This window comes from Notechis scutatus, chromosome 2 (assembly GCF_049901735.1).
Source record: "Notechis scutatus isolate UNSWTSFEM ecotype Mainland chromosome 2, rNotScu1.2, whole genome shotgun sequence".
NCBI lineage: Eukaryota > Metazoa > Chordata > Lepidosauria > Squamata > Elapidae > Notechis > Notechis scutatus.
This window is the reverse complement of record NC_142010.1, coordinates 6,462,565-6,487,328: the sequence shown is the minus strand read 5'-3', so window position 1 is coordinate 6,487,328 and position 24,764 is coordinate 6,462,565. Positions and strand designations below refer to the sequence as shown.

General features: G+C 41.3%; 1 protein-coding gene across 1 annotated transcript; it reads right to left on the bottom strand.

Annotated features, from left to right (window-relative positions):
• Window positions 1–552: 552 nt before the first annotated feature.
• LOC148131656 (uncharacterized) lies at window positions 553–23,948 on the bottom strand. The gene is made up of 3 exons (XM_087954018.1): window positions 23,865–23,948; window positions 18,555–20,165; window positions 553–2,157 (listed from the first exon to the last, which is right to left on the bottom strand). Exons 2-3 carry the CDS (start codon window positions 19,926–19,928, stop codon window positions 1,012–1,014), a joined length of 2,520 nt encoding a protein of 839 aa, XP_087810144.1. The 5' UTR covers window positions 19,929–20,165; window positions 23,865–23,948; the 3' UTR covers window positions 553–1,011.
• Between the last annotated feature and the right edge of the window lie 816 nt (window positions 23,949–24,764).

Sequence of the window (24,764 nt, the reverse complement as noted above, 5' to 3'; positions counted from 1 at the left end):
CTATGCTCCAAACCACAACCCCTTTTCTCCACAACTCAATGTACCTACAGCCAGGGGTGGGATGCAAATATTTTTACTGCCGGTTCTGTGGGCGTGGCTAGGTGGACATGGCCACGTGACTGGGTGGGCGTGGCTTTTTTGTGCAGCGCACACACACACACACCGCTCTGGGTTTTTTTTGCCTCCTGGGCCTCAGGGTTTGGCCAAACGGTAGCAATTTTTTACTACCGGTTCAGGTGAACCGGGCCTAACTGGTAGAACCCCACCACTGCCTACAGCTCTTATCCATCCTATTTAACAGCCATCACATATCAAATTGTGCAATCTTTTTGTCATTTGTCTTCCCTCAGATCTTCTACATTCTACGCTTCCTCCCAGCCGCAATCTGAACGGGAATTCTCCTTCCGCTGAGTTTCTTTGAACTCACTTTGCCTCTCTTAGCCCATTTTGTCATATTTGAGGATTTATAGTAAATATGTAAATATGAGCGCTGCAATCTTTTCTGTAAAGTATTTTTAGCCCAAATTTCAGAGACCAACCAGAAACACTGACTATCACTTCAAGATATTTTATTCAAAAGGTAATCCTGGCTGGAGAATTTTGGGGCTTGAAATCTGGAAGACAATGAGGTAGAAAGCTGAAACGTTGCATGTGGCATTTCTATGATCTACGATCAATATAAATCAAAAAAACATCCAAAACCTCTATTGCAGCAATTGCACTATTCCTTCAAAAGTAAATATTTCTTGAAAAGTAAATATTTCTTGAAAAGTAAGTATCTCTTGAAAAGTAAGTATCTCTTGAAAAGTAAGTATCTCTTGAAAAGTAAATATTTAGAAACATCTATTCATAGCCATAGACAGGTAACTAGTCTTTATCAAACTAACATTTTCCAATTCTTTTTTCTCACTCATATCTAATACTGAGACATCTTTGAATAAAGCGAATCAGGGCAGAAATTAAAGAGTTAATTTCTGAGCTGCATTTCCAATAGAAGATCAGAAATGAAATTCAAGCCTTCTCTACACACATCACCTTCTGTCTCATGTGAATTTTTTTGTGTGCAGTAAGGCAAGAATGATGCGTGAAGCACCGTCCACACTCTGAGCATTTAAAAGGTTTCTCCCCCGTATGTAAACCTACATGATTTATAAGTTTACACCTAGTAGTAAAACCTTTCCCACAATCCGGACACTCATACGGTTTCTCCCCTGTGTGAGTCCTATGATGTACCACCAGGTGGGAATTCTGACTGAAACTTTTCCCACAATCCGGACATTCATACGGTTTCTCCCCTGTGTGAGTCCTCTTATGTATCATCAGCTCGGAATTTCGACCAAAAGCCTTCCCACATTCCAGGCACTCATACGGCTTCTCCCCTGTGTGAGTCCTATGGTGTACCACCAAGTAGGAATTCCGACTAAAACATTTCCCACAATCCAGACACACATACGGTTTCTCCCCAGTGTGAGTCCTCTTATGTATCATCAGGTCAGAATTCTGAATGAAACTTTTCCCACAATCAAGACACTTATATGGTTTCTCTCCTGTGTGAGTCCTCTGGTGTATCACCAAGTGGCAATACTGACTGAAACTTTTCCCACAATCCGGACACTCATATGGTCTTTCTCCTGTGTGAGTCCTTTGGTGTATCACCAAGTGGGAATTCCGAGTGAAGCTTTTCCCACAATCTGGACAAAAATACAGCTTCTCTCCGGCGTGAGTCCTCTGGTTTATCAGCAGGCTTGAATTACTGCTGTAATTTTTCTCACAGTCCAGACACTCGTACGTTTTCTCTGTCATTTGACTCCTGTTGTGTATCACTAGAGTAGCATGCTTGATAAAGCTTTTGCCACATTGAGGACACTGGGAGAGATTTTCTCCAGTGTGGGTCCTCCCATGCATAATCAACTCTGATCTGCAATCTGTCCTTTCCCCACAATACCCGCATCTGTGGTGCTTTTCCACTAATGATACTCCTGGATTCTGGAGGTCAAAAATATTTTGGATCCCTTTTTCGGTGCTGCTTTGAATCAAGCTGCTCTTTCTTTCTTCACAGGGTGAGGCTTGCATGATTATCTGGACTACGTGGCTGTCCAAGTGACTCCTTCCTTCCCACTGACTTCTAGATATTTTTCTGAATTTAGAAACGATCCACTCTCATCTTTTTGTGGAGAGTCTGATTTTCACATACTTGATTATTTCCAGCACAAAAACTGCCTTCTTGTTATTCTCTCTTTTTTGTCTGTCATCTGCTGTGGAAGCAGAAATGTTTTTCTGGAGGAAACGGAATGCATTTTTGATTGCTGGATAGATTTGCTTTGTTTTTTAATGCTGTTTGTGATTCTCATTTTTTCAGAATGCCATTCTTGGCATCTTCTTTGTCTGCAAGATTGACATAAAAGACTTAGTTTAATGGGTGTATATATAATGGGTGCACAATATATGAAAACAAGAAAAAAAAGCATATATTACAATGAAAAACCAAACATACCAATCTCATTGTCAACTAATTAAAACATTTCTACGCCCGTTTTATAGTTGCCAACAGAAAGGGGGAGAGGAGAGGAGTTTGAAAAAGTAGTGCAGCAGTTTGGAATTGAAAGTGCATTCCATTCATAACTTGCAGAGATTATAGCTAGGTGACCGAAGTTTCTGCCGTGCAAATCTCTAATTGGAGAACATGATTGATGACTCTTGGCTATGGACTGTTTTGTTGGAGAACATGAATTATGATGCACTCAAGGGGGTGGGGGTGGGGAAACCAGGGTCAAGGGTGACAGTGAATTACGTGTCTCAGAATCGGCTTCAAACAGGTCCTACTGACATGTTTGCTCCTAATAAATTCATTATAGGTTTTGAAGTTTGGCTCAAGGCTCATGATTTAATTAGGGCAACTGCTGGAATCCTGACACTCATCTCTAACATTAATTGTGATTCATTTGACACACATATAAATATAAATCCTTTCATTCCCCACCATCCAGTCAGAGAAGCTTCTTGGATGAGAAGCGAAACGTCTTCAAAGAGAACACAAGAAAGTAGGGTTGCCTCTTGAAAAAAAGCACCTTTGGGACAAACCATGATCTGCATGACTGAGAATCTTCATAGACATTTGACACATAGAAGACTAGCAAGATCCAAATTCAAATATCCACTCAATAATGACATTCTCTTTTGGACTTCACAAGCACTTAGCATTAAAAACTGTCATTATGAAATAAACCTGGAAATGCTGAGCATAGGTTAGACCAGGGGTCCCCAACCACCGGTCCGCGGACCGGTACCGGTCCGCGGAACAACTCCTACCGGGCCGCTGGTTGCTGGGCGCCGCCATCTTTTTGACGAAAAGTGCTTCCGGTGAGCTTTTCCGGGTAGAAAGCTCACCAGAAGCACTTTTCATCAAAAAGATGGCGGCGCGCTTCGGTGAGCTTTTCGGGTGAAAGCCATTTCTACCGGAAAAGCTCACCGAAGCGCTGCGCCACCATCTTTTGATGAAAAAGTGCTTCCGGTGAGGTCACCGGAAGCACTTTTTCATCAAAAAAAGATGGCGGCGCCCACCTGATGCTGGTACCGGGCCGCGGCACCCAGCTGATGCCGGTACCGGGCCGCGGCATAAAAAAGGTTGGGGATCACTGGGTTAGACAGATACAGATATATTCACACAAGGAGAAATGTAGATAAACCTATGAATGAATGTATGTATATATCCATGTCAAAAGTCTATGTGTATTTCAGCCTGACAAATATGGGTATGCTGAAACTTTTTGGTCTCATGGGGGGAGGACTTTTAATTGAGGAAATAGTGCCCAAAGTCTCTGCAAGATTGAAAGCCCCAGTTTTGCCCGTAAACTCACTTGCCCTAAAAACAGCACACTGTTCAAAAGCATGAGGAGTCAACCCTGAAGCATAAATTTAAATCTCCCAACCAGCAGAAAATCGAAGACAGCCATTTTAAATGTCCTAAGGAAGCCTGAGTGCCAAATATGATGCTTTCAAATTGTGGTGCTGTTGAGAGGGGCAGGACTACTAAATGGCCTATAAGGTCCCTTCCAACTCTGATTATCTGTTATCTGAGATTTTATCTGAGAGGCCCTTGGACTGCATGGAGATCCAATCAGTTGATCCTAAAGAAAATCAACCTTGACTGTCCTCTGGAAGGACAGACAGTGAAGTGCAAAAATACTTTGAATGAATGAATTCTTTATTGGCCAAGTGTGATTGAACACACAAGGAATTTGTCTTGGTGCATATGCTCTCCATGTACACATAAAAGAAAATATATATTTGTCAAGAATCATCAGGTACAACACTTAATATAGTCATAGGGTACAAATAAGTAATCAAATTATACTAGGAAACAGTCAATATATTTATATATTGGATACAAGCAACATATTGCACTGTCCCAAGTGGGAAGGGATGGTTGATAAGGAGTGAGGAGAAGGTTAATAGTAATAGTAGTGCAGACTTTGTAAATAGTTGGACAGTGTTGAGGGAATGTTGTTGGTTACCTAGTGAGAAGAGAGGACTCATTGGGAGAGACCCTGATGTTGGGGAAAGATGGAAAGCAAAAGGAGAAGAGGACAGCAGAGGATGAGATGGTTGGATGGTGTCAATGATGCAATGAACATGAATCTGGGCAGACTCCAGGAGACACGGGAAGACAGGAGGGGGCTAGCAAGCCATCATGGTCCATGGGGTCGCGAAGAGTCACACACGACTTAGCAATTGAACAGCAACCTATTTTAAATCATGCAGTCACTACTGGGACAAAATTTGGGGAGGGGAGGAATAGCAGCTGAATATGTTTCAGCCTTCTCTCCCTTCGCTGCTTCCAGGCCGTGGAGGAACCCAAACCTCTCCTCCCACCTGCCCGCCACTCACCGCCCAGCTGCTGTTTCAGAAGGTGGGTACAAAAACAGTTCGTCCACGCTACCATCCACCCATGGAGGGGGGGGGGGGGGACCGGAAGAGGAAGCGCTCGTGCCCTCTTCCAAATCCTCTCTAGCAATCCAACACTTCCATCAGGCTCTTCCTCTGAAGCTGCTGCTAAATCGGCGGCTTTCCGGGCGCCCCGGTACTGCTGATCATTAGAGCGCCATCTAGCGACATATATGGCTGAAAAACACACTTGTCTGAGCTTTGGAAAGACAGATAGTTAGATACAGAGCTCTGTGTGTGTGTGGATGGATGGATGGATGGATGGATGGATGGATGGATGGATGAGTGGGTAGGTAGGTAGGTAGACAGACCAGAGAAAGAGATAGTAGACAGACAGACAGACAGATTATCTTAGATAGTAAAGATAGTTATAAAAATAGTTATATATCTATATATATATATCTATATCTCTATATATCTCTCTATCTATCTATCTATCTCTATCTCTATCTATCTATTATCTATCTATCATCTATCTATCTATCTATCTATCTATCTATCTATCTATCTATCTATCTTCTTAAGTTTTTGTGGGTACTTACATGTATGGTATTCAGCTTTGTTCAGGTATTTTCCCACGTCATTATAGTTGTGCTTTTAAAGTTGTAGCAACATTTTGGCAGAATCTCATCTGTCATCATCAGGCTTCTGTATTGTGTTCATCTGTGAGTCAGACTTTCACAGCCGTTTCAGTTTTAAATTTGGGGCTAGCCTACTGCTGTGCCAGAATGGTTTTTTCTTCATCCTGATTGGTTGGGAGTCTTGGTCTGTGTTTATTGGTCTTGGAGTTTGCTGTGTTCTGCTTGATTGGTGTTTCTAATATCTTCTGTCTGTTTGGTGGCTTTTTTTTTGTCTTGATTGGCTGGCAACATTGTTTCCTGTATTGGAGGCTTTTAGTGCAGCTTGGCTCCGAGTAAATGGACGGCTATCATTTATTAGGAAGCTAGGTTTCATCTGGGTGCCTGGTTGGGGTGTGTTTGAGTTGGAGGTATCAGGGGGAGTCTGTTTGTGCCCAGGTGTTTGCCTAGCTTGTGGTGTGGAGATTTTTTTGTGAGTGCAGGCTTCCAAATAATTGACAGTCTGGTGGAATCATCTCTTCTATTCATGCTTTCAGGTCTTTTTTCAATCTCCATGGCTTCTCTGATAATTCTGTGGCTGGGGTTTTGGTGCCATTGAAGTCGATGCTATGACCTGTTGCTTTCATGTGTTGGACTAGTGAGGAAGTGTGTTCCAGCTTTTTTACTGCATTTTTTTTTTAAATAATTTTTTTATTGGTTTTTAAGACGAACATAGACAAACAAAACATAAAAACATCAAGCTATCTTCCATATATATACATTCAATGTGCCGGTTGGTTTACAAATTGTTTTGTGCTTCCATTTTGTAGTCTTCAATTACAATTACATTGTATATATTCTCATATTTTCAATCAAGTATTAAATACATTAATATCATTGTTAATCAATCATTTGACTATACTTTTATTCATTCATGTTTTACTAATCATATTTTACTTAATTTGTTTTATGACAGTTCATATTATCATCTCAAATCTATCCTAAAATCATTTTGTAGATATAATAAGAAAAGAATACATCTTTATATATTTATTATTTTCTAAGAATCTACATATTTCATTACCATGTTTTATTGTCTAACCATTGATAGAATAGATCCTAAATTTTATACAATTGTTTATCATCTTGTTCTCTGATTTCAAATGTCAATCTATTCATTTCAGCACATTCCAATATATTTTTTTGAACAAATTTTATTAATTTTTAAAAACATACAAAACATAAACACACAGAAACACAAAACATAAAAACATAAAAAACCTCTTTTCTGAAAGTTGCTTAGTCCTGGGTTAAAACTCTTGGTACAGACACAAATTCAAATTCATATTCATTTTGCATACCATTCCATATCTTATTAGCATTTTCAATTTTCTATATAGCTTCTCCTCTCTTTTAAATTTTCTTAATTTTATTTTATTTATCTCATCTCAATTCGAATCATAATATTTATTATTCTTTGTCTGTTCTATTGCCAGCTATCCATTTATCTTTCTTCTTTAAAGAAAACTTCTCCTGTACACTAATTGGAGTATGATGCCTTTATCTCTTTCCCCTATATTTATAATACTTAATATAGAATGCATAGCTTACATTGGGATTCTGTCTGGTACATTCTAAAATTATACAATATTATCAATACCAATACAAATCTATTCATTAATATTAATATTCATTTATATCTTAAACATTTAACACATTACTTTTCAGTTAAATCACATACTTCTATGGGAGCACCTATTTTCCATAATTATTCCCCCCCCACACACACACATCACATATTTCATTATTATTTCATTATTTCATTAAAATGTTCCCCCTTCTCCTACTTCAAATCTCTCATTTCACAAAAAAATTCACTAGGATAACATAGTCTGATCATTAATATTAACAATCATTTATATCTTAAGCATTTTACCAGTTTCAATTAAATATCATGCCTTTATGGGAACACTTATGCTTTCCAAAATTATTCCCCCCACATCACATATCTTAAATCATTGTTTCATTGAAGTGCTCCCCTTTTCTTAACAAAAATTTCACTAAATTATACTAAATATTTTATCACATTTTAAATTGCATATTATTTCAAGTTTTCTAAGGTTATTTCTTACAAATGTAAAAATACAATCTTATGTACCTTTCTAGAATCCCTTTTTCAATAAAATTTACCCATTATCTCTAAAAAAACTTTTGTTTCTTTGCATCTTGCTCCCCACCATTAAGGCTTCTCATCCCTTCCTTTCTCCCTTGCTTATTCTTCTCCTTGTCCTCTTTAATCCCTTGTCTCTCCACCTCCCTTTTATTCTGCTTTCCTCCTTTCTGTTTTTTTCTAACATAATATCCCCTTTTCACCTTATTCTTCTCTTTTTTGGTTGTTTTTCCAAGTCTTAAAGTCTTCTTTTCCTTTTTCTCTTTCTCCTTTCCTTCCCCGACCCAAGTCACTTGTTCATCAAAAATGGCTTCTTCTTTGTCCTAGTCATCCTGTTGCTCATTCAGCTTTACATAAGTGCAAACCACCATTTCTAAAAATTGAAAAAAGAGTGCCAAGAACATCCTTCCTTTCTTGCTTTTCTTTTTCATATTTTTGGTATACAAGTTTCAATCCATCCACAAGTGATGCCATTGTGTAGAGAAAAAGTTTTTCCAAACAACCACCCAAGTGCTTTTAATCAGAAATAATTCTCAAAAGTTCCAAAATCACCAAACAATCCAAACAAGCTGTTTCTTTTAAATACTTTCTCTTTCTTCACTTTCTCTTTCTGGGGTTAAAGTTTAGTCACAAAGTTCCCTTTAAAATATATCTTTTAGAAGTCTTATTGATGTTTAGTAACTCTTTAGAATTCTAGGCAATCTTCTCCTTATTTTCAAATTTTGCTCCAATTTTTTTTTTCCTCTCCCTTCCCACTCACAGCCAAAAATATATTTTTTCCTTTAAATGTTCAGAAATCCTTATCCCATCAGCATTCAATTACCTCCAATGCAGGTTTTCGGATTTCTCTTATGATTCCATCCGCTGTCACGTTAGGAAGGAGAGTGAAACGAGAAAAAAAAACTTTCCCTTTTAGGATATTCGCCGCTTGTAACTCTCTCTGGAAACAATGTATCCTTAGCAGCCTTCAAGATTCCAGGACACTCTCTCTTACTTTGTCCCGGTCAGAAACAACTCTCACAACTCTTCCCGCTTTCTTCCTCCTGCACGATCTTGTCCGGTTGCAGGTTTCTTCGTGGCGGCCATTGCTGACCGCCGCTCCTCTGCCTTGTGAAAAGGGGGTTTTGCCAGGTGGGGAGGGGGTCTGCAACACCCCCAAACCCCTATCCGGATCCCCCTGTCTTCAGCTGCCTCTACGGGGCAGCTATATCCCCCAAATCCGCGCGGATCGGGGGAACCTTGGCAGCGAACGCAGCAGGGATCGCACAGAATCGCGAATCCCTGCCGCTGCCGAAACCTTGCAAACCAGAAGTCCAACACATTCCAATATTTTCTTAATGATTTCCTCCTGTGATGGTATTTTCTCATTTTTCCAATTTTTAGCAAATACAATCCTAGCCACTGTTAATACATTTACAATCACGTATTTCAATTTTTTACTATATATTTCAGGTAAAATTCCCAATAAAAATATCTCTGGTTTCAAATCTATATGCTTTTTTGTCATTTTTTCCAACCACGTGTGGATTTTAGTCCAATATTTTTTAGCATCCGTACATGTCCACCACATATGGTAATATGAGCCAAGTGTCTGATGACATTTCCAACATTTTTCAGATTTGTTCTTGAACATTCTTGCTATTCTTGTCGGGTGGAAATGCCACCTGTAAAACATCTTATACAAATTTTCTTTATATGCTGTTGACATTGTCATTTTATAATTTTGAGACCACAATTTTTGCCATTTCTCTAAATCAATCCCAAATCCAAAATTCTTCCCCCAAGCAATCATTGTTTCTTTAACTTGTTCTTCTTCTAGTTTAATTTCTAATAAGTATCCATACAATTTTTAATCACCTTTTCCTCAGTACCTGTCAAAATCTTATCTAAATCAGTTTATCGTAGAAACCTTCTGTTTTAGAGTCTTTATCATACCTTGAATGTATTTGCGCATATGAAAACCAATTCATCTTTATACCTTGTTCCTCTAATTTTTGTATAGATTTAAGTTCACCCTTTTCATTCAATATTTCACCATATCTAACTGTTTGGTCCTTTTTATATATTATAGGATAAGAAAATGCTTCAATAGTCGATAGCCAGACTGGAATTTTCAAATAACATTGTCTTTTAGTCTTCTCCCAGTTTAACCACAGAGACTCCCGTATATAATGTCTTCTAAAATACCCCTGTATTTTAGTTCCCTTGTACCATAAAAAAGCGTGCCACCCCAACAACAGATCATGTCCTTCTAATGTCAACAATCTAGTATTTCTTAGTGTTATCCATTCCTTAACCCACATCAGATTTGTAGCTTGATAATACAACTCCCAATTAGGCAAACCAAATCCTCCTCTTATTCTGGCATCTTGCAAAAGTTTTAACTTTATTCTCACTTTCTTACCTTGCCATATATATTTCAACACAATGTTATTTAAATCTTCAAAGTAATCTTTTCCAAGCCTAATTGGAATTGTTTGGAAAAAATATAAAATTCTGGGTAATATATTCATCTTGATTGTTGATATTCTCCCTATTAATGACAGTTCGCCAAATCTAGCACTATCTGCTGCTGAAGTTTGATATAATTATTCTCTTTTAGTGTACTGCATCTTGCTGTCAGATGTATCCCCAAGTACTTGATCTTATTCGTGACCTGAATTTTTAATAGATCTGTCAGTTCTTCCTTTTGTCTTGATAGCATATTCTTTGTCAAAATCTTTGTCTTATCTTTATTTATTTTCAAACCAGCCACCTTTCCATATGTCTCTATCTTTTCTATCAATTTTGATGCTGTTTCTAGTGGGTCTTCTAAAATGAAAACCAGATCATCTGCAAATGCTTGCAACTCAAAATTCTTCCTTTTTAATTTTCATCCCTTTTATATCCTTTTCTTCTCTAATATTTCTGTTTAGCACTTCCAAGGTTAACACAAACAACAGAGGTGATAGTGGGCACCCTTGTCTTGTTCCTTTTCTTATATCAATAGAGTCAGTTCTCCCTCTATCATTACCTTTGCCGTTTGCTTATGATATACAGCTTCTATAGCTTGAATAAATTTTTTAGCAAAGCCCATCTGTTCCAGCTGTAATAACATGAATCGCCAATTCACATTATCAAATGCCTTCTGTGCATCTAGAAATATCAAAGCCATTTGTTTTTCAGGGTGTGCCTCGTAGTATTCCAAAGTGTCCAAGATTACTCTCATATTTTCTTTAATTTGTCTCTTTGGCAGAAATCCATTTTGATCAGGATGGATAAAATTGTTTAAGTATTTTTTAAGTCTTTCTGCCAATATTGAAGCAAAAATTTTATAATCTGCGTTTAGTAAGGAGATAGGTCTATAGTTCTTGATTTGTAATGGATCAGCCTCCTCTTTTGGGACAAGTATAATATAAGCTTCTGACCATGATTTGGGTATCTTCTTTAACATAACTTCATTCATAACTTCTAGCAATGGAAGGTTCAATGATTCTTGTAGTGTTTTATAAAATTCTGCCGGAAATCAATCTGGGCCTGGTGCCTTTCCATTATTTTGCCAGCTTTATCCTATTAATAAACAGACATGGGTCAAACCTGGAAAAATCCACCAGCATTCTGTCTGAAGCTCATCTAGACAGGAGACACCTGTGATCATCCTGTCTGATCACCCAATTCCGATTTATGATGGCTGCCATGTCCCGGAGTCATCTGATTACCTTCTGAGACCTTCTGACAAGCAAAGTCCATGGGGAAATTAGATCCACTTAACAATAGTGTTACGAACTTAACAACTGCAGTGATCCACTTAACAAATGTGCCAAGGAAATTCACTTAACAAATCAGAGGTGGGATTCAGCAGGTTCTGTAGAACCGGTAGCGGAAAGTTTGACCAGTTTGGAGAAGCGGCAAATCCCACCTCTGACTGGCCCCGCCTCCATCTATTCTCTGCCCCCCCGAGTCCCAGCTGATTGGTTGAGTCTTCTTTGGTTGCCCTGCACAGGAGAACGGAGCTGAAAAGCAGGTTAGTGGGGTGCGGAGGGAATGGGATTTTGCAGTAACCTTCCCCTGCCACGCCCACCAAGCCATGCCCACAGAACCGGTAGTTTTGAATCCCACCCCTGTAAAAAAAATGTCTCACTTAGCGGCAGAAATTTTGGGCTCAATTGTGGTCCCAAGTCAAGGACTATCTGTATAGTAGTCCTTGAATTAGGGCCACAACATGGCATAAAACATGGCACACACACAAAAAAGAAAAAGACAGAATTAAATACAGTATAATCTGATTATTTCAAAGTTTAAAAACTGCCCATTTGTTTACATTTGAAGCCACCTAGGATGGAGCCCAAAGAACCTCTTGGTTCCTCCTCGCCCCTGGCCTGGTTCTGAATCTTGGCTGTCCCTTCTGCAAACGAATCCTATGCAATGTGACCAGCTATGAAAAGAAAAGTAGGGTATCACCCGATGAGATCAAATCAAATGTTTATTATGGTGAAAGACCAGCATAAGGATTGTGGGGTACATTTAGTTAAAAAAAAGGAAACAATGGAAGTCTAACAATAATGATTATTATAAACAGTCAAAAGATGTAAAAGTGAGTCTACAGGTCGTCGTTGACTTACAACAGTTCGTTTTAGTGACTGTTCAATGTTACAACGGCATTGAAAAAAGGTGATTTATGATCATTTTCCAGAGTTATGACGTTTGCAGCATCCCCATGGTCATGTGATGGGAATCCAGAGGCTTGGCAATTGGTTCCTAGTTATGACAGTTGCAGTGTCCCAAGGATCTCCTTTTGCAACAAGCGAAGTCCGTGTGCAAGCCAGATTCACTCAACAACTGGGTTATGCACTTAAACAACTGCAGCGATTCTGCTTAACAACTGAGGCGAGGAAGGTCGTAAAATGGGTTCAAAACTCACTTAACAAATGTCTCACTTAACGACAGAAATTTTGGGCTCCGTTGTGGTCGTACGACGAGGACTACCTGTGTATAAAAAACAAACATCTAAATGGAATCTAAAAGGAGAGCTGGCATGGGATTGGGAACATAAAGATTAACATATGTGGCAGATTAAAGTCTAGGACAGTGATTGCTAACCTTTTCGTTGTCATGTGCTCACACATGCCTATGCCCATAATCAGAAGTGGGATTCAAATTTTTTAACAACCGGTTCTGTAGGTGTGGCTTAATTGATGGGTGTGGCTTGGTGGTCATGTTATTGGCTGGGTGTGGCCAACTCAAAATCACTCACATCGAGGCACGCATCTCCTCGCCTGGCCTCTCATGACTGTGGGGATGCTGCAACAGTCGTAAGTGTGAAAAAGGGTCATAAGTCACTTTTTTCACTGCCACTGTAACTTTGAATGGTCACTCCACACAAGCAAAGTACCAGCAAAGGAGGGGAAAAAAACTCGAGAGAGGTTCCTGAGACAGGAAGTCTAGTCCTACCAAAAATGTAATAAGGGTTAACAGAGAGGCAGTTTGTGTAAGCAACACCAGAATGTTTCCTTCCTGCCTTCCTTACAGGATTAGGCCAGTAATTTCTTCTAACAACTGATTCTCCGAACTGCTTGGAATGTTAACAACTGGTTCTAGCGAATAGGTGCGAACCGGTAGAATCCCACCCTTGGCCATAATGCAATGTGCACGAGACACACTGCCCCCTGCGCATGCATGTTGACCCCCCGCACGCCACGTGCCTCTGCACATGTGGAGAGACCTCCCCACGTGCCCCCCGCTCCCCTGTGCATGCACACGCATCTCCTGTGCGCCCCCCACCCCCTGCGCATACGTGGCAGATACCTGACAATCAGCTGGCTGGCAGGAGGTACATGCACAGTCGATCTGTTCCAACCGACGGCTCGCGTGCTGACAGAAATGGCTCTGTCAACCTATGGCTCTGTCATGCCATAGGTTCGCCATCACGGGTCTAGGATGACAAGCTCGTCCTACACTAGTTTATGGCCCAGGTCGTCCGTCATGGGATGAAATTTTAAGTGCTGCTCTACAGAACCTGTCAACATCATAGCTAGTAGCAGGGCGACTATCAGAAAGCCGGAGAGGTACAGAATTGTCAGGTGCACCCTGAGTCCAGGAGAGAAGAGCCTGGTACAAACACTCCCATTAATACAGCCAGCAGGGAAGCATGTGGTCCGGAGGTGGTATATTCAGCAGGTTCTGACCAGTTGTGCAGAACCGGTAGTGGAAATCGTGAGTCGTTCGGAAAACTGGCAAATACCATCTCTGACTGGCCCCGCCCCCATCTATTCTCTGCCTCCCGAGTCCTAGCTGATTGGCTGGGTCTTCTTTGGTTGCCCTGCACAGGAGAACGGAGCTGGAAAGCAGGTTAGTGGGGTGGGGAGGGAATGGGGATTTTGTAGTGTCCTTTCCCTGCTACACCCACCAAGCCAAGCCACACCCACCAAGCCAAGCCACACCCACTAAGCCAAGCCATAGAACCAGTAGTAAAACATTTTGAATCCCACCACTGATGTGCTCTGTTGTTTCTTTTGAGTCCAGAGCCAGAATGGTATTGTATTATAAACTGATCTCGGAACTGGAAAGGAACAAAATTGAATTCTTTGGTTATCTTCTAATGTCAGAAAATACTCACATCATTCCTCTGCGTAGTCATATGTCACTTAGTTGTTCCAAATACGACTTACTGCAGTTCATTTAGTGACCGTTCAAAGTTACGGCACTGGAAAAAGTGATTTATGACTGTTTTTCACAGTTACGACATTTACAAGCATTCCCATGATCCTGGGGATCAAAACTCAGGTGCTTGGCAATTGGTTCATTCTTCATATTCAATTGTGGTCATAAGTTGGGGACTACCTGTAATTTTCTCCTTTGCTTGCAGGGGTGGAGGGGCACGTTGAAAAAGAAGTCCTGAGGGTGGAATGAAAGGGTTGGAAAAATCTCTCATGCGTTGGGAGAGGAGAGCTTTGCATGATCCCCTTTCCCCAATTTTCACATTAATACAGGTAGTCCTTGACTCACAAGGGTTCATTTAACAACCGTTCAAAGTTACAATGGCACACACAAAAAAACTGAGGCTTACGACCGTTTTTCACAGGTACGACCATTGCAACACTCCCAGTGTCATTTGATCAAAATCCGGATGCTTGGCAAACTGGCTCACATTTACGATGGTTGCTGCATCCCAGGGGAGGAGTCATGTGATCCCCTTTTGCGACCTTCTGACCAGCAGAAGGAAGCCAGATTCACTTAACAACCGTGTTACTCACTTATCAACTGCAGCGATTCACTTAACCCACTGAGACGAGAAAGGTCGTACAATGGGGCAAAACTCACTTAACAACAGAAATTTTGGGCTCAATTGTGGTTGCACGTCAAGGGCTACCTGTACAGACACTGCCCATGTTTCTTCCTCGCCGGAAGCTACTCGTGGTTCTTTACACCAGGGGTCTCCAACCTTGGCAACTTTAAGCCTCGGCGGACTTCAACCTCCCAGAATTCTGAGAGTTGAAGTCACGGGTGGGATTCCACTAGTGTTACTACCAGTTCGGTGATTACGTTTTGCGCGCACTTTGCCGTGTGCGCATGTACTACACCCTAAGCTGTGCCACCCGGACAACTGATAAGCGCTGTGCGTGGGTGGCACAGCGTTTGAAAAACCACTTTTTCCCCTGCTTTTTCAACCTCAGCTGTGCCGTGCAAGGCAGCTGCGGTTGAAAAAGCAGGAAATAAAGGACAGGTAAGAGCGGGTGGGCCAAAACAACAGCAGACACTGAACCGGTTCTGTGTCTGTTGCTCTTCAGAGCTACTGGTTCTATAGAGCCGGGCAGAACCAGTAGCATCCCACCCCTTGTTGAAGTCTGCCAAGGCTTAAAGTTGCCACAGTTGGAGACCCCTGCTTTACACAATGCATTTCTAGAAATGAAACTGTTTTTATGACCATACCATTTGTCAGCATTCCAAATAAACAACTCCAAACCAATAAACTCTCGAGACAAAAATTTTTTCTCAATTTTATTAAGAGTTGTCATATTGGCACATCTGAGAAAATCCCAAATTTGAGAGTTCCGGTTTTCCCTCCCTAATAGAAATTCAAAGATCCCTCCGCTGCACCCATCACATGGCCTAATCAAACATTGTCCCAAATGGACACTCCTCCAGACACACCTCTCCAGGTGCAGGGTACAAGGGTCTTGACTTTCTGTGAAAGAACGTGGTTGAATCTAATCTTCCACCCCTCTATGAAATCCCCCCTCCCAATGTCAGCGTTCCAGAAAACCTCCACTCCAACCAATAACTCCGAGACGGACATCTTCTCCAAAGTTCTGTTTTAACTGGATAGTAAACTGGAACAATTGGGGAATCCCAAATCTGAAAGCTCCGAGCTTCCTTGCAATAAAACCTACAAATCCACCCCCTGCACCCATCATCGCATCACATGCTGTTCTGACCCAAACCTTGTTCCAAGGAAACAAACACGAAACAGAGGTAACAGCAAAACGTTTTAGTTATTCTTTACGAATTCCGTTCTTTCACGGTTAAAAGGCTGCTTTACACTAATTGTCTCTGATAAGGAAGAGCCTTGCCAAGGTTGTGCAAGGCTGCCAAGGACACTAGATAAAGTTACTAAGAAATATTTCAAACACAAAGAGTCTCCAAACACCAACCAAGATATTCCGAACGTCCACAAGGCTTGAGTGCAAAAACTTCTTTGCTTCCTGCAAAGAGCTCCAGTTTCTCAGCTGGCCTTTAATCTCTTAAGGGAGGGGCCATTACCTTGCAGCCTTACTCCCAAGTCGCCCGTGCTGCTGCAGCTGCTCTTTCCTTCGAGCAGCCCTGTGCGCACACACACTTGGCACAGGCTCCTCGGGGGCCTCTTCATCACTGCTGCCAGCCTCCACAATCTCCAAAGGCAGTATTTCACTCCCTGATGGTCCTGGCCCCATCCCTGCATCACATCCAGGCCCTTCATCTGAATCTTCACTCTCGGAGACCTCAGCCATCTGCACCTGCTGCTGGCAAATCACAACACATGTCCCAAACACCATCCATCCCAACCTGAGACTTCCCCTCACTTATGCGCCAAATAACATGACCTTGAATTAGAAAAAGAATGTTATTATGTCTAACTACATACACTCCAAGAAATTCCCCCCTCCCATTTTCCCAGGCTCAAAATGTGGCAGCGTGGGAGAGCATCTGGTCTCAATATGGCTTCCAAAGCTGGCACCCAAATTCCCAGACACTAAATGTGGCAGCCTCGAAGCTTCCAAGTAGCATGGCTTCGAAGGCTGACACAATTTTTTTTTCAGATCACCACCATTGTGGGGGAATGCAACAAAGCTGTTAACAAAACTGGCTCTGAGTCACCCAACAGCTATCAAAGGCTAAGAAGAGGCACGTCCAAGCAAAGGAGATCACAGCAGGGGTTGAAGATCCTACTCTCAAAACCAGAACCACCTTTTGTCTATAATTTTCCAACAGCACTTGCTGTCAACTCATAAAACATTCCTATGCCTGTTTTAGTATTTGCCATAGGGAAGGGCAGGGAGGAAGGAAATCTGGAAGAACAGTTGAATGCAAAAGTACATTCCAACTCTTATCTTCAAAAGATTGTAACTAAAATACCAAAGTTTTTGCCCGTGAATATATTTATTTGGAGAACGTGAATGATGACATCCGGCCTGTTATGGTGCTCAATTGGAGAATCTGGTTTATGAGACAGCCTGGGGGGGACAGGGTCACAGGTGACTATGAATTACGTATGCCAGAGTTGGCTTCATAGAAGGCAGTGCCAGTATGTCGCCTCTAATAAATCCTTTGAAGTTTTTTGAAGTTTGACTCAAGAATCATGATTTAATTAGGGCGATCGCTGGAATCCTGACACTTGCACATCATGTTCAATAGCTTCTACATGGGAAAATGTACAATTATTTCATGGCTACAAACTCCCACCTTATACAGGTAGTCCTCCACTTCATTGCGTGACCATTCAAAGTTACAACGGCCCTGGAAAACGTGACTTATGACCCTTTTTCCCACTGACAACCGTCGCACTTGGTGCATAGTTCATATTTATGACGGCTGCAGCGTCCTGGGATCACGTGATCTGTTTTTGTGACCAACTACACAAGCAAAGTCGATGAGGAATCCAGATTCACTTAACCAACTCTGCTACCAACTTAACAAATGCAACGATTCCATTAACGGTGGCAAGAAAAGTCGTAAAGTTGGTGGCAAATTCGCTTCACAAATGTTTCACTCAGCAATGTAAATTTCGGGGCTCAATTGTGGTCGTAACTTGAGGCCTCCCTGTAGTCTCCACACTGATGGTTTCTTTGATATTTGTGCTTATCCTAGGCCACAGTCTGAAATAACTCATCCTCCTGGCACTGATTTGATGGAAATATTTGAAAAAGCTGAACTTCAAATCCTCCTTATCTCCTCACACTTTTGTTATGTTGGAGAAGTCAACCATCACTAAGTAAACCTGAGTGTGCAATTGTAATGTACATTTTAGTAGCTGTGGGCCGGTTATGAAACCTACCACAAATATTGACTACAACTTCAAGATACTTTACGCAACAGGTCTGCTGGCTAACAATTTCTGGGGCTTAAAATCTATGTTGAAGAAACCTGAAACTCTCCATGTAACATTTCTATGGCTTGTGATTATCAGTGTGCAAAAAAACACACCCAAAGCCTTTTTGTAGAATTGCATGATTTCTGCAGAAGGGAATATCCAGTAAGTTTGCTGATATCCAGATACAAATAGTTACCTTTTACCAATCCAATATTTTCCAATTCTCTCTTGTCATGTCTAATACTGAGATACATTTGACTATAGTGAATGATGCTTAGACACATAATACTTAAATTTCTCAATTGCTTTTCCAGTGGAAAATTAGAAATTACATTCAAGACATTTCTACACTCGTTGCCTTCTGCCTCGTGTGGATTTTTTTGTGTGCAGCAAGGCAGGAATATTGCGTAAAGCACCGTCCACACTCTGGACATTTGAAAGGTTTCTCCCCTGTGTGTAAACCTAAATGATTTATAAGGTTGGAACTAGTACTGAAACCTTTCCCACACTCAGAACACTCATATGGTTTCTCTCCTGTGTGAGTCCTCCGGTGTATCAACAGGTGGGAACTCTGACTGAATGTTTTCCCACATTCTAGACACTCATATGGTTTCACTCCGGTGTGTGTATTCTGGTGTATCACCAGGTGGGAATTCCGATTGAAAGTTTTCTCACAAACAGGACATTTATATGGTTTCTCCCCAGTGTGAGTCCTCTGGTGCATCATCAAATCAGATTTCTGGCTGAAATTTTTCCCACAAACAGGACACCCATATGGTTTCTCGCCAGTATGTGTTCTTTGGTGTATTACTAGGTGGGAATTCCAACTGAAACTTTTCCCACATTCCAGACACTCATATGGTTTCTCTCCTGTGTGGATCTTCTGGTGTATCACGAGGTGAGAATTCCGGCTGAATCTTTTACCACAAAACTGACACTCATATGGTTTCTCTCCTGTGTGAGTCCTCTCGTGTATCACCAGGTTAGAATTCCGACTGAAACTTTTCCCACAATCCTGGCACCCATATGGTTTCTCTCCCGTGTGAATTCTCTGATGTATCAACAAGTTGGAATTCCGACTGAAACTTTTCCCACAATCTGGACACCCATACGGTTTCTCTCCCGTGTGAGTCCTCTGGTGCATCACCAGGTAGGAATTCCGACTGAAAGTTTTCCCACAATACAGGCACTCATGGGATTTCTCCCCTGTGTGAGTCCTTTGGTGTATCAATAGTTTGGAATTCTGACTGAAAGATTTCCCACAATCTAGACATGTGTACTGTTTCTTCTCTGTGTTAGTCTTCCGGTGTATCGTTAGGGTGGCGTCCTTGCAAGAGCTGCTGTCACATTGCGAGCATTGGTATGGGTTCTCTCTTGGGAGAGTCATTTTATCCTCAAAACTATGTGGGCTGTAGCAAAACAATTTCCCACATTTGGAGCATTTATTTGGCTTTTCTTTGTTGTGGATCCTTTCATGCACCATCAGTTGCGATTTGCAACCCATGCTATCCTCACAACATGAAGATCCATGGGGCTTTTCCACCACTGATATTCTTGGTTTATTGAGGAGATCAGAAATATTTTGGATCCCTTCTTGGATGATGTTTTCATTCAAGCTACTCTTTCTTTCTTCACAGAGCGAGTCTTGCATGACTGCTTGCCATACTTGGTTATCCAACTGTCCTCTCCATTGATTTCCAGATACTTCCATCTTTTTCTGAATTTGCAAATGACTGTTGACCTTTTAGTGGAATGCTTCATGGAGTTCCACATACTCAATTTTTTCCAGCTTAATACTCTCTTCAGTTACTCTCTCTCTTGCCAATCAGGTGCTGGGACGGAGAAGTGTTTTGTTGTTTTCTGGAGGAATTGGAAGGATTTTAATTGCAGGATGGATTGACTTTCCTTTTTGATCTCACTCTGCATCTTCTTGGCACTTCTCTTTTGTCTATAACAATCACATAAAAGGCTTGGTTTAATGATTGGATATAAAATGTGAAAACAAGAAGCATGGGAAAAAAGAAACACGTGAAAATGCAAGATTAACCATAAAGATCAATTATGCTTTATTTGCCCCATAAAAGACTAGCAAGATCTAATTCCAAATATCCACACAATCACGACATTCTCTTGTGGACTTGAACAAATCACAAAGTCTAAGCCTTACAAATCGTTATTTTCGAATATGCCTGGCACACAGGAAATACAGACATATTGCATATATATTGTATGTATGTAGAAAATACATTTGTATTTCAGCCTGAAAAAAGTCCCAGAAATGGGTATGTTCAAACTTTTCGGCTTAATTTAGAGGAAATGGTGCCCAAAGCCTCCGCAAGATATATAATTCAGAGGTCTCCAAACTTGGCAACTTTAAGACTTGTGGACTTCAATTCCCAGAATTCCTCAGCCACAAGTCTTAAAGTTGCTAAGTTTGGAGACCTCTGATACATAATCATCGGTTTTGCCAAGGAAGCTCCTCCTTTGCCAAGAAAACATCACATGCATACAAAGCACAAGGAGCCAACCCTAAAGTGAAGGAGACTTTTTTAAATCTCCCAACCAACAGAAAATGGCAGGCACCAGTGGAATCTGAATGCGACTATTAAATCAATTGAAAAATGAAGGGACCCGTTTCAAACAAAGCATGCAGGAAGAGTGAAATAAAATTTGAGGAGGGAAGGAATACATTGCGACAGTGAATGAGACTTTTTCCAATCTTTTTAAATCTCCCAACCAGCAGAAGGTCGAAGGCACTGGAATAAAATTTGGGGAGGGGGAGGAATAAGCAGCAGCCGATATATTTCAAGCCTAGTTAGTAGTTGCTTCTCTGCTTTTACACAGTGGAGGAAACCTACTTGCTCCCGGCCTCTCCTGAACTTGCCGTCCAGCTGCTCCTGCTCCTGCTCGGATCCTGGGAAGAACTGGAGAGCCGCCGCTATACCTCCACACCCCTCCCCCACGGGTGAGCCGGAAGAGGAAGCTCCTCTTAAACCTTCTCGTCTCCTCTATGGTCTCTCTAGCAATTCAATACTCGATGGTTTCACCACCTCAGTCGCTGCCGTTGGATGTGGATGCTGAACAGCCACCGAGGTCGCTGCTGCGTTGATGGCTTTCTAAGCGCGGGTGTTTCATTCATTCATTCAATCAATCAATCAATCTGAACTAGAATCTTTGTATGCAAGAAGCGAGAACTAAACCAAGGGAAAGCAGTCTTGAGGAGTGGGAACGTTGTGCATTCTCATTCATTCATAAATCTATATATACAAAAGCGAAATATCACTAATGTATCACCACAAAATCTCCAGAACTGTAAAGCTTACAAACTTGAAATTTGGCCTCTTGCCTTCTAGGTGCTCACTCAGAAAGGATTTTTTTAAATGACCATCAGAGCTTTATTATTATTATTATTTTATTTTCTTTATTATTATTATTATTATTATTATTATTATTATTATTATTATTATTATTATTATTATTATTATTATTATTATTATTATTATTATTATTATTATTATTATTATTATTATTATTATTATTATTATTATTATTATTAACATGCTCTGATGCTAAGGAGCTCTACTTCCCCTCCCCAGCTGAAAAGAAATCTGTTCCAAATGCAAAACACAAGCAGAGGAGAGGATTTTTCAGTTTCAGTTTTAGTTTCACAGCAACAAGCTGTGAACAGTACAGAACAGTTGAGCTAAGCCACGCCTAGGCTCCTTGCTGTCTCCTTGCTAACACAGCAAATACTGTATTTCAGTTTCCAAACAACCCTCAACTCTCTCACACACTGACACACGCTAGCCAGATAAATATTGATGGATGCTGGTTGGGAGAGGAAGAATTTTTCCCCTCTTATTTTCCTCCCCCAAAACTAAGCCCGACCACATAGTTTCGTAACAAAGCACCAGTATCGAGCTAGTAAATAATAAATAAATCTGAACTAGAATCTTCGTATGCAAGAAGTGAGAACTAAACCAAGGGAAAGTATTCTTGGGGGTGGGGGCATTGTGCAAAAAGGGAACAACAAACCACACCTCCCTTGGGGAATCAAGGAACACTGTTCTTCAGTTATTGTCTTGTGGGGGTGCAGGATCACTCCTCAAAACGTACCTTGAACCATCCAGTTAGAACCAACTTAGCTGCACAAGATTAGCCAGGTGCTGGGTGCTAAAAGTTTGTGAAAGTCTTTTTTTGTACACAGCTCTTAAATGATGACCTAAATAACAATTTAGTCCAGAATTGTGGTCCTTAAGTTGTTTCTGTCATTAAGCAAGGCACCCATGCAATCCCGGCTCTCCCTATTACAGTCATTATGTGGAGAAGGGGTGTCAAGGGATGGAGGGAGGCCTGGGTTGCCCAATGAATGACGCAAGTCAAGCATTACCTGTACACTTGCAAGTCTAAAAAGTGCAAGGCAGGCCAAGAAAGGAAGTATTTTAAGCCACAAATTTGCCACTTGTGGAATTTTATCTAGTCAAAGTTTCCTGTTGTTCACGTGCTACATGTAAATGGTATCTTTTAATTTGATCGCTTATTTTATGATGCATCACCTATGCCAAATAAATGTATCATGTTTCTGCACCCTATAAAAATCCCCCCCCCCCGCTTAAATGCTTTTGCTTTGCCTGAATTACTTGGTGATTTGTATTTTCAAAAGCCCCTTTTGAAAAGTATCTTCAGGTACCAGTTGTCCACACACCAAACTTGAAAGTGCCTGAGTTTCAAGGCCAACTGTCTGCAAATAGTGATCACCGACTGCAGAATACTGTAACCATTATCATTGTGCACCTGTTGTCACACCCAAATCACTGCGGCAACCACAGCAGGGGTGGGATACAACAGGGTTAACTACCGGTTCGGGTTTTACGAGCTTCCCTGCCCGCTGTGAGCTACATGCACCTGTTAATTTTCATTAGCACGCTGCGAGCCGAGAAGCAGCCTTTGAAACAGCCCTCTTTTCTTGTTTTTTTTAACTGCAGCTGTGCCTTGTTCAGCAGTTGAAGTTGAAAAATCAGGAAATAAAGATCAGGTAAGAGCCCGGGTGGACAAAAACACCAGCAGACATACAACCAGTTCTATGTCTGCTGCTCTTTAGAGCTACCGGTTCTACAGAAGTGGACAGAACCGGTAGAAACCCAGCCCTGAACCACACCCTCAAGGACCAGCTATAAACCTCCTTTTTTCAGTGTCATAACAGCCATTAACAAGTGGTAAACGAGGACTACCAATACAACTGAACATCCCAAATAATCCCCAATAGCTATTTTTAAAAACAGGGAACCAGGCTCCCCAAATCCTAGGTTAAGAGCTGAATCTGGTTAATACATGGATGGGGCACCACCAGGAAATCCCGTTTGGACCCGGAAGTTAAAAAAAAAACAACAACCCAGAAGCCAGTGGTGGCAGATTGGTCCCATATTGTAGCCAAGAAAACAACATGTCCATAAAATCACAAGAACTCAATTCTACCTTGAAGGAGACTTTTTAAATCTCCCAACCCACAGAAAATTGCAGGCACCAGTTTTAAAGCCTGCAGCACCAGTGGAATAAAATCTGGGGTGGAAAGGAATATTGTAGCAGCTTTTCTGCTTTTACACCAAGGAGCAAACCGGCTTGCTCCTCCGACCTATCCTCAACTCACCTTCCAGCTGTTGTTGCGACCCTGGGAAGAACAAGAGTGCCACCTTGCATACCATCCTTCTCCCAGGGATGAGCAGGAACAGGAAGTTCCTCTGGTCTTCTCTACTCCGGCATCCGCTCTAGTAATTTAATACTTGATGGTTTCAATTCCTTTTAACTCCAGTTACCGTTGGGCCGCTGCACTGGATTGACACCTATCTAGGCGCGCGCGTTGATCACTTGTACAGCGCCATCTAGGGACAGGTGGCTGAAAAACACGTTCGTCCGATCTCTTCCCCCCCGCGGCTCAGTTTGAAAGGGTTTTTTTTGTTTTTAATGTGCCAGCCAATTGTTTTCCATCCCCACCGATCACATCGATAGATTTTTCTCCACGACGATCTGCCCCTAAACCTTGTCTATAGTTGGATATACGAATCTAACCTAAGAGTCGTTTGTTGAGATGGGAGGCTATAGAAATCAAATAAATGAATGAATAACCAATATATGCAAAGTGCACTGCAAATGTCAAGAAAGTTTCCCCAGTTTGAATTTGCAGGAGTACAACTCCCATCACCCACAGTCAGCACCACTTTAGACTTATTGGAATGACACACAGAACCAATTTTTAGTGCAATTTATCTAAACTAGGTCTAATGAAATTGTCAAGGAGGGGGAAAACGCACAAAAGTAAAAATCCATGTCTTCTATTACTGACCAGTGTTGGAAGAAATATCCTTCTGGGTTCAGTTCCAAGTGGGGAAAAAGACACTGGAAACATGGAAGCCGCTTGGAAAGATGGTTTATTGATGACCAGGACCACATGACTTGGAGATCCTGGGTGAAAAGGGAAGAGATGCTGAGAATTCCTGGGTTTTATGCCCTCTCTGGACTTTGAACATCCTGGGGCACAGGAAGAGGTAAT

Excerpts from the sequence above, each read along its gene's own strand:
- LOC148131656 (XM_087954018.1), bottom strand. The coding sequence starts at position 19,928 with ATGGAAGTATCTGGAAATCAATGGAGAGGACAGTTGGATAACCAAGTA. Across the intron at positions 2,158-18,554 it reads CAACGAGTGTAGAAATGTCT|TGGATCGTTTCTAAATTCAG; the intron begins TGAATGTAATTT and ends AAAAGATGAGAG.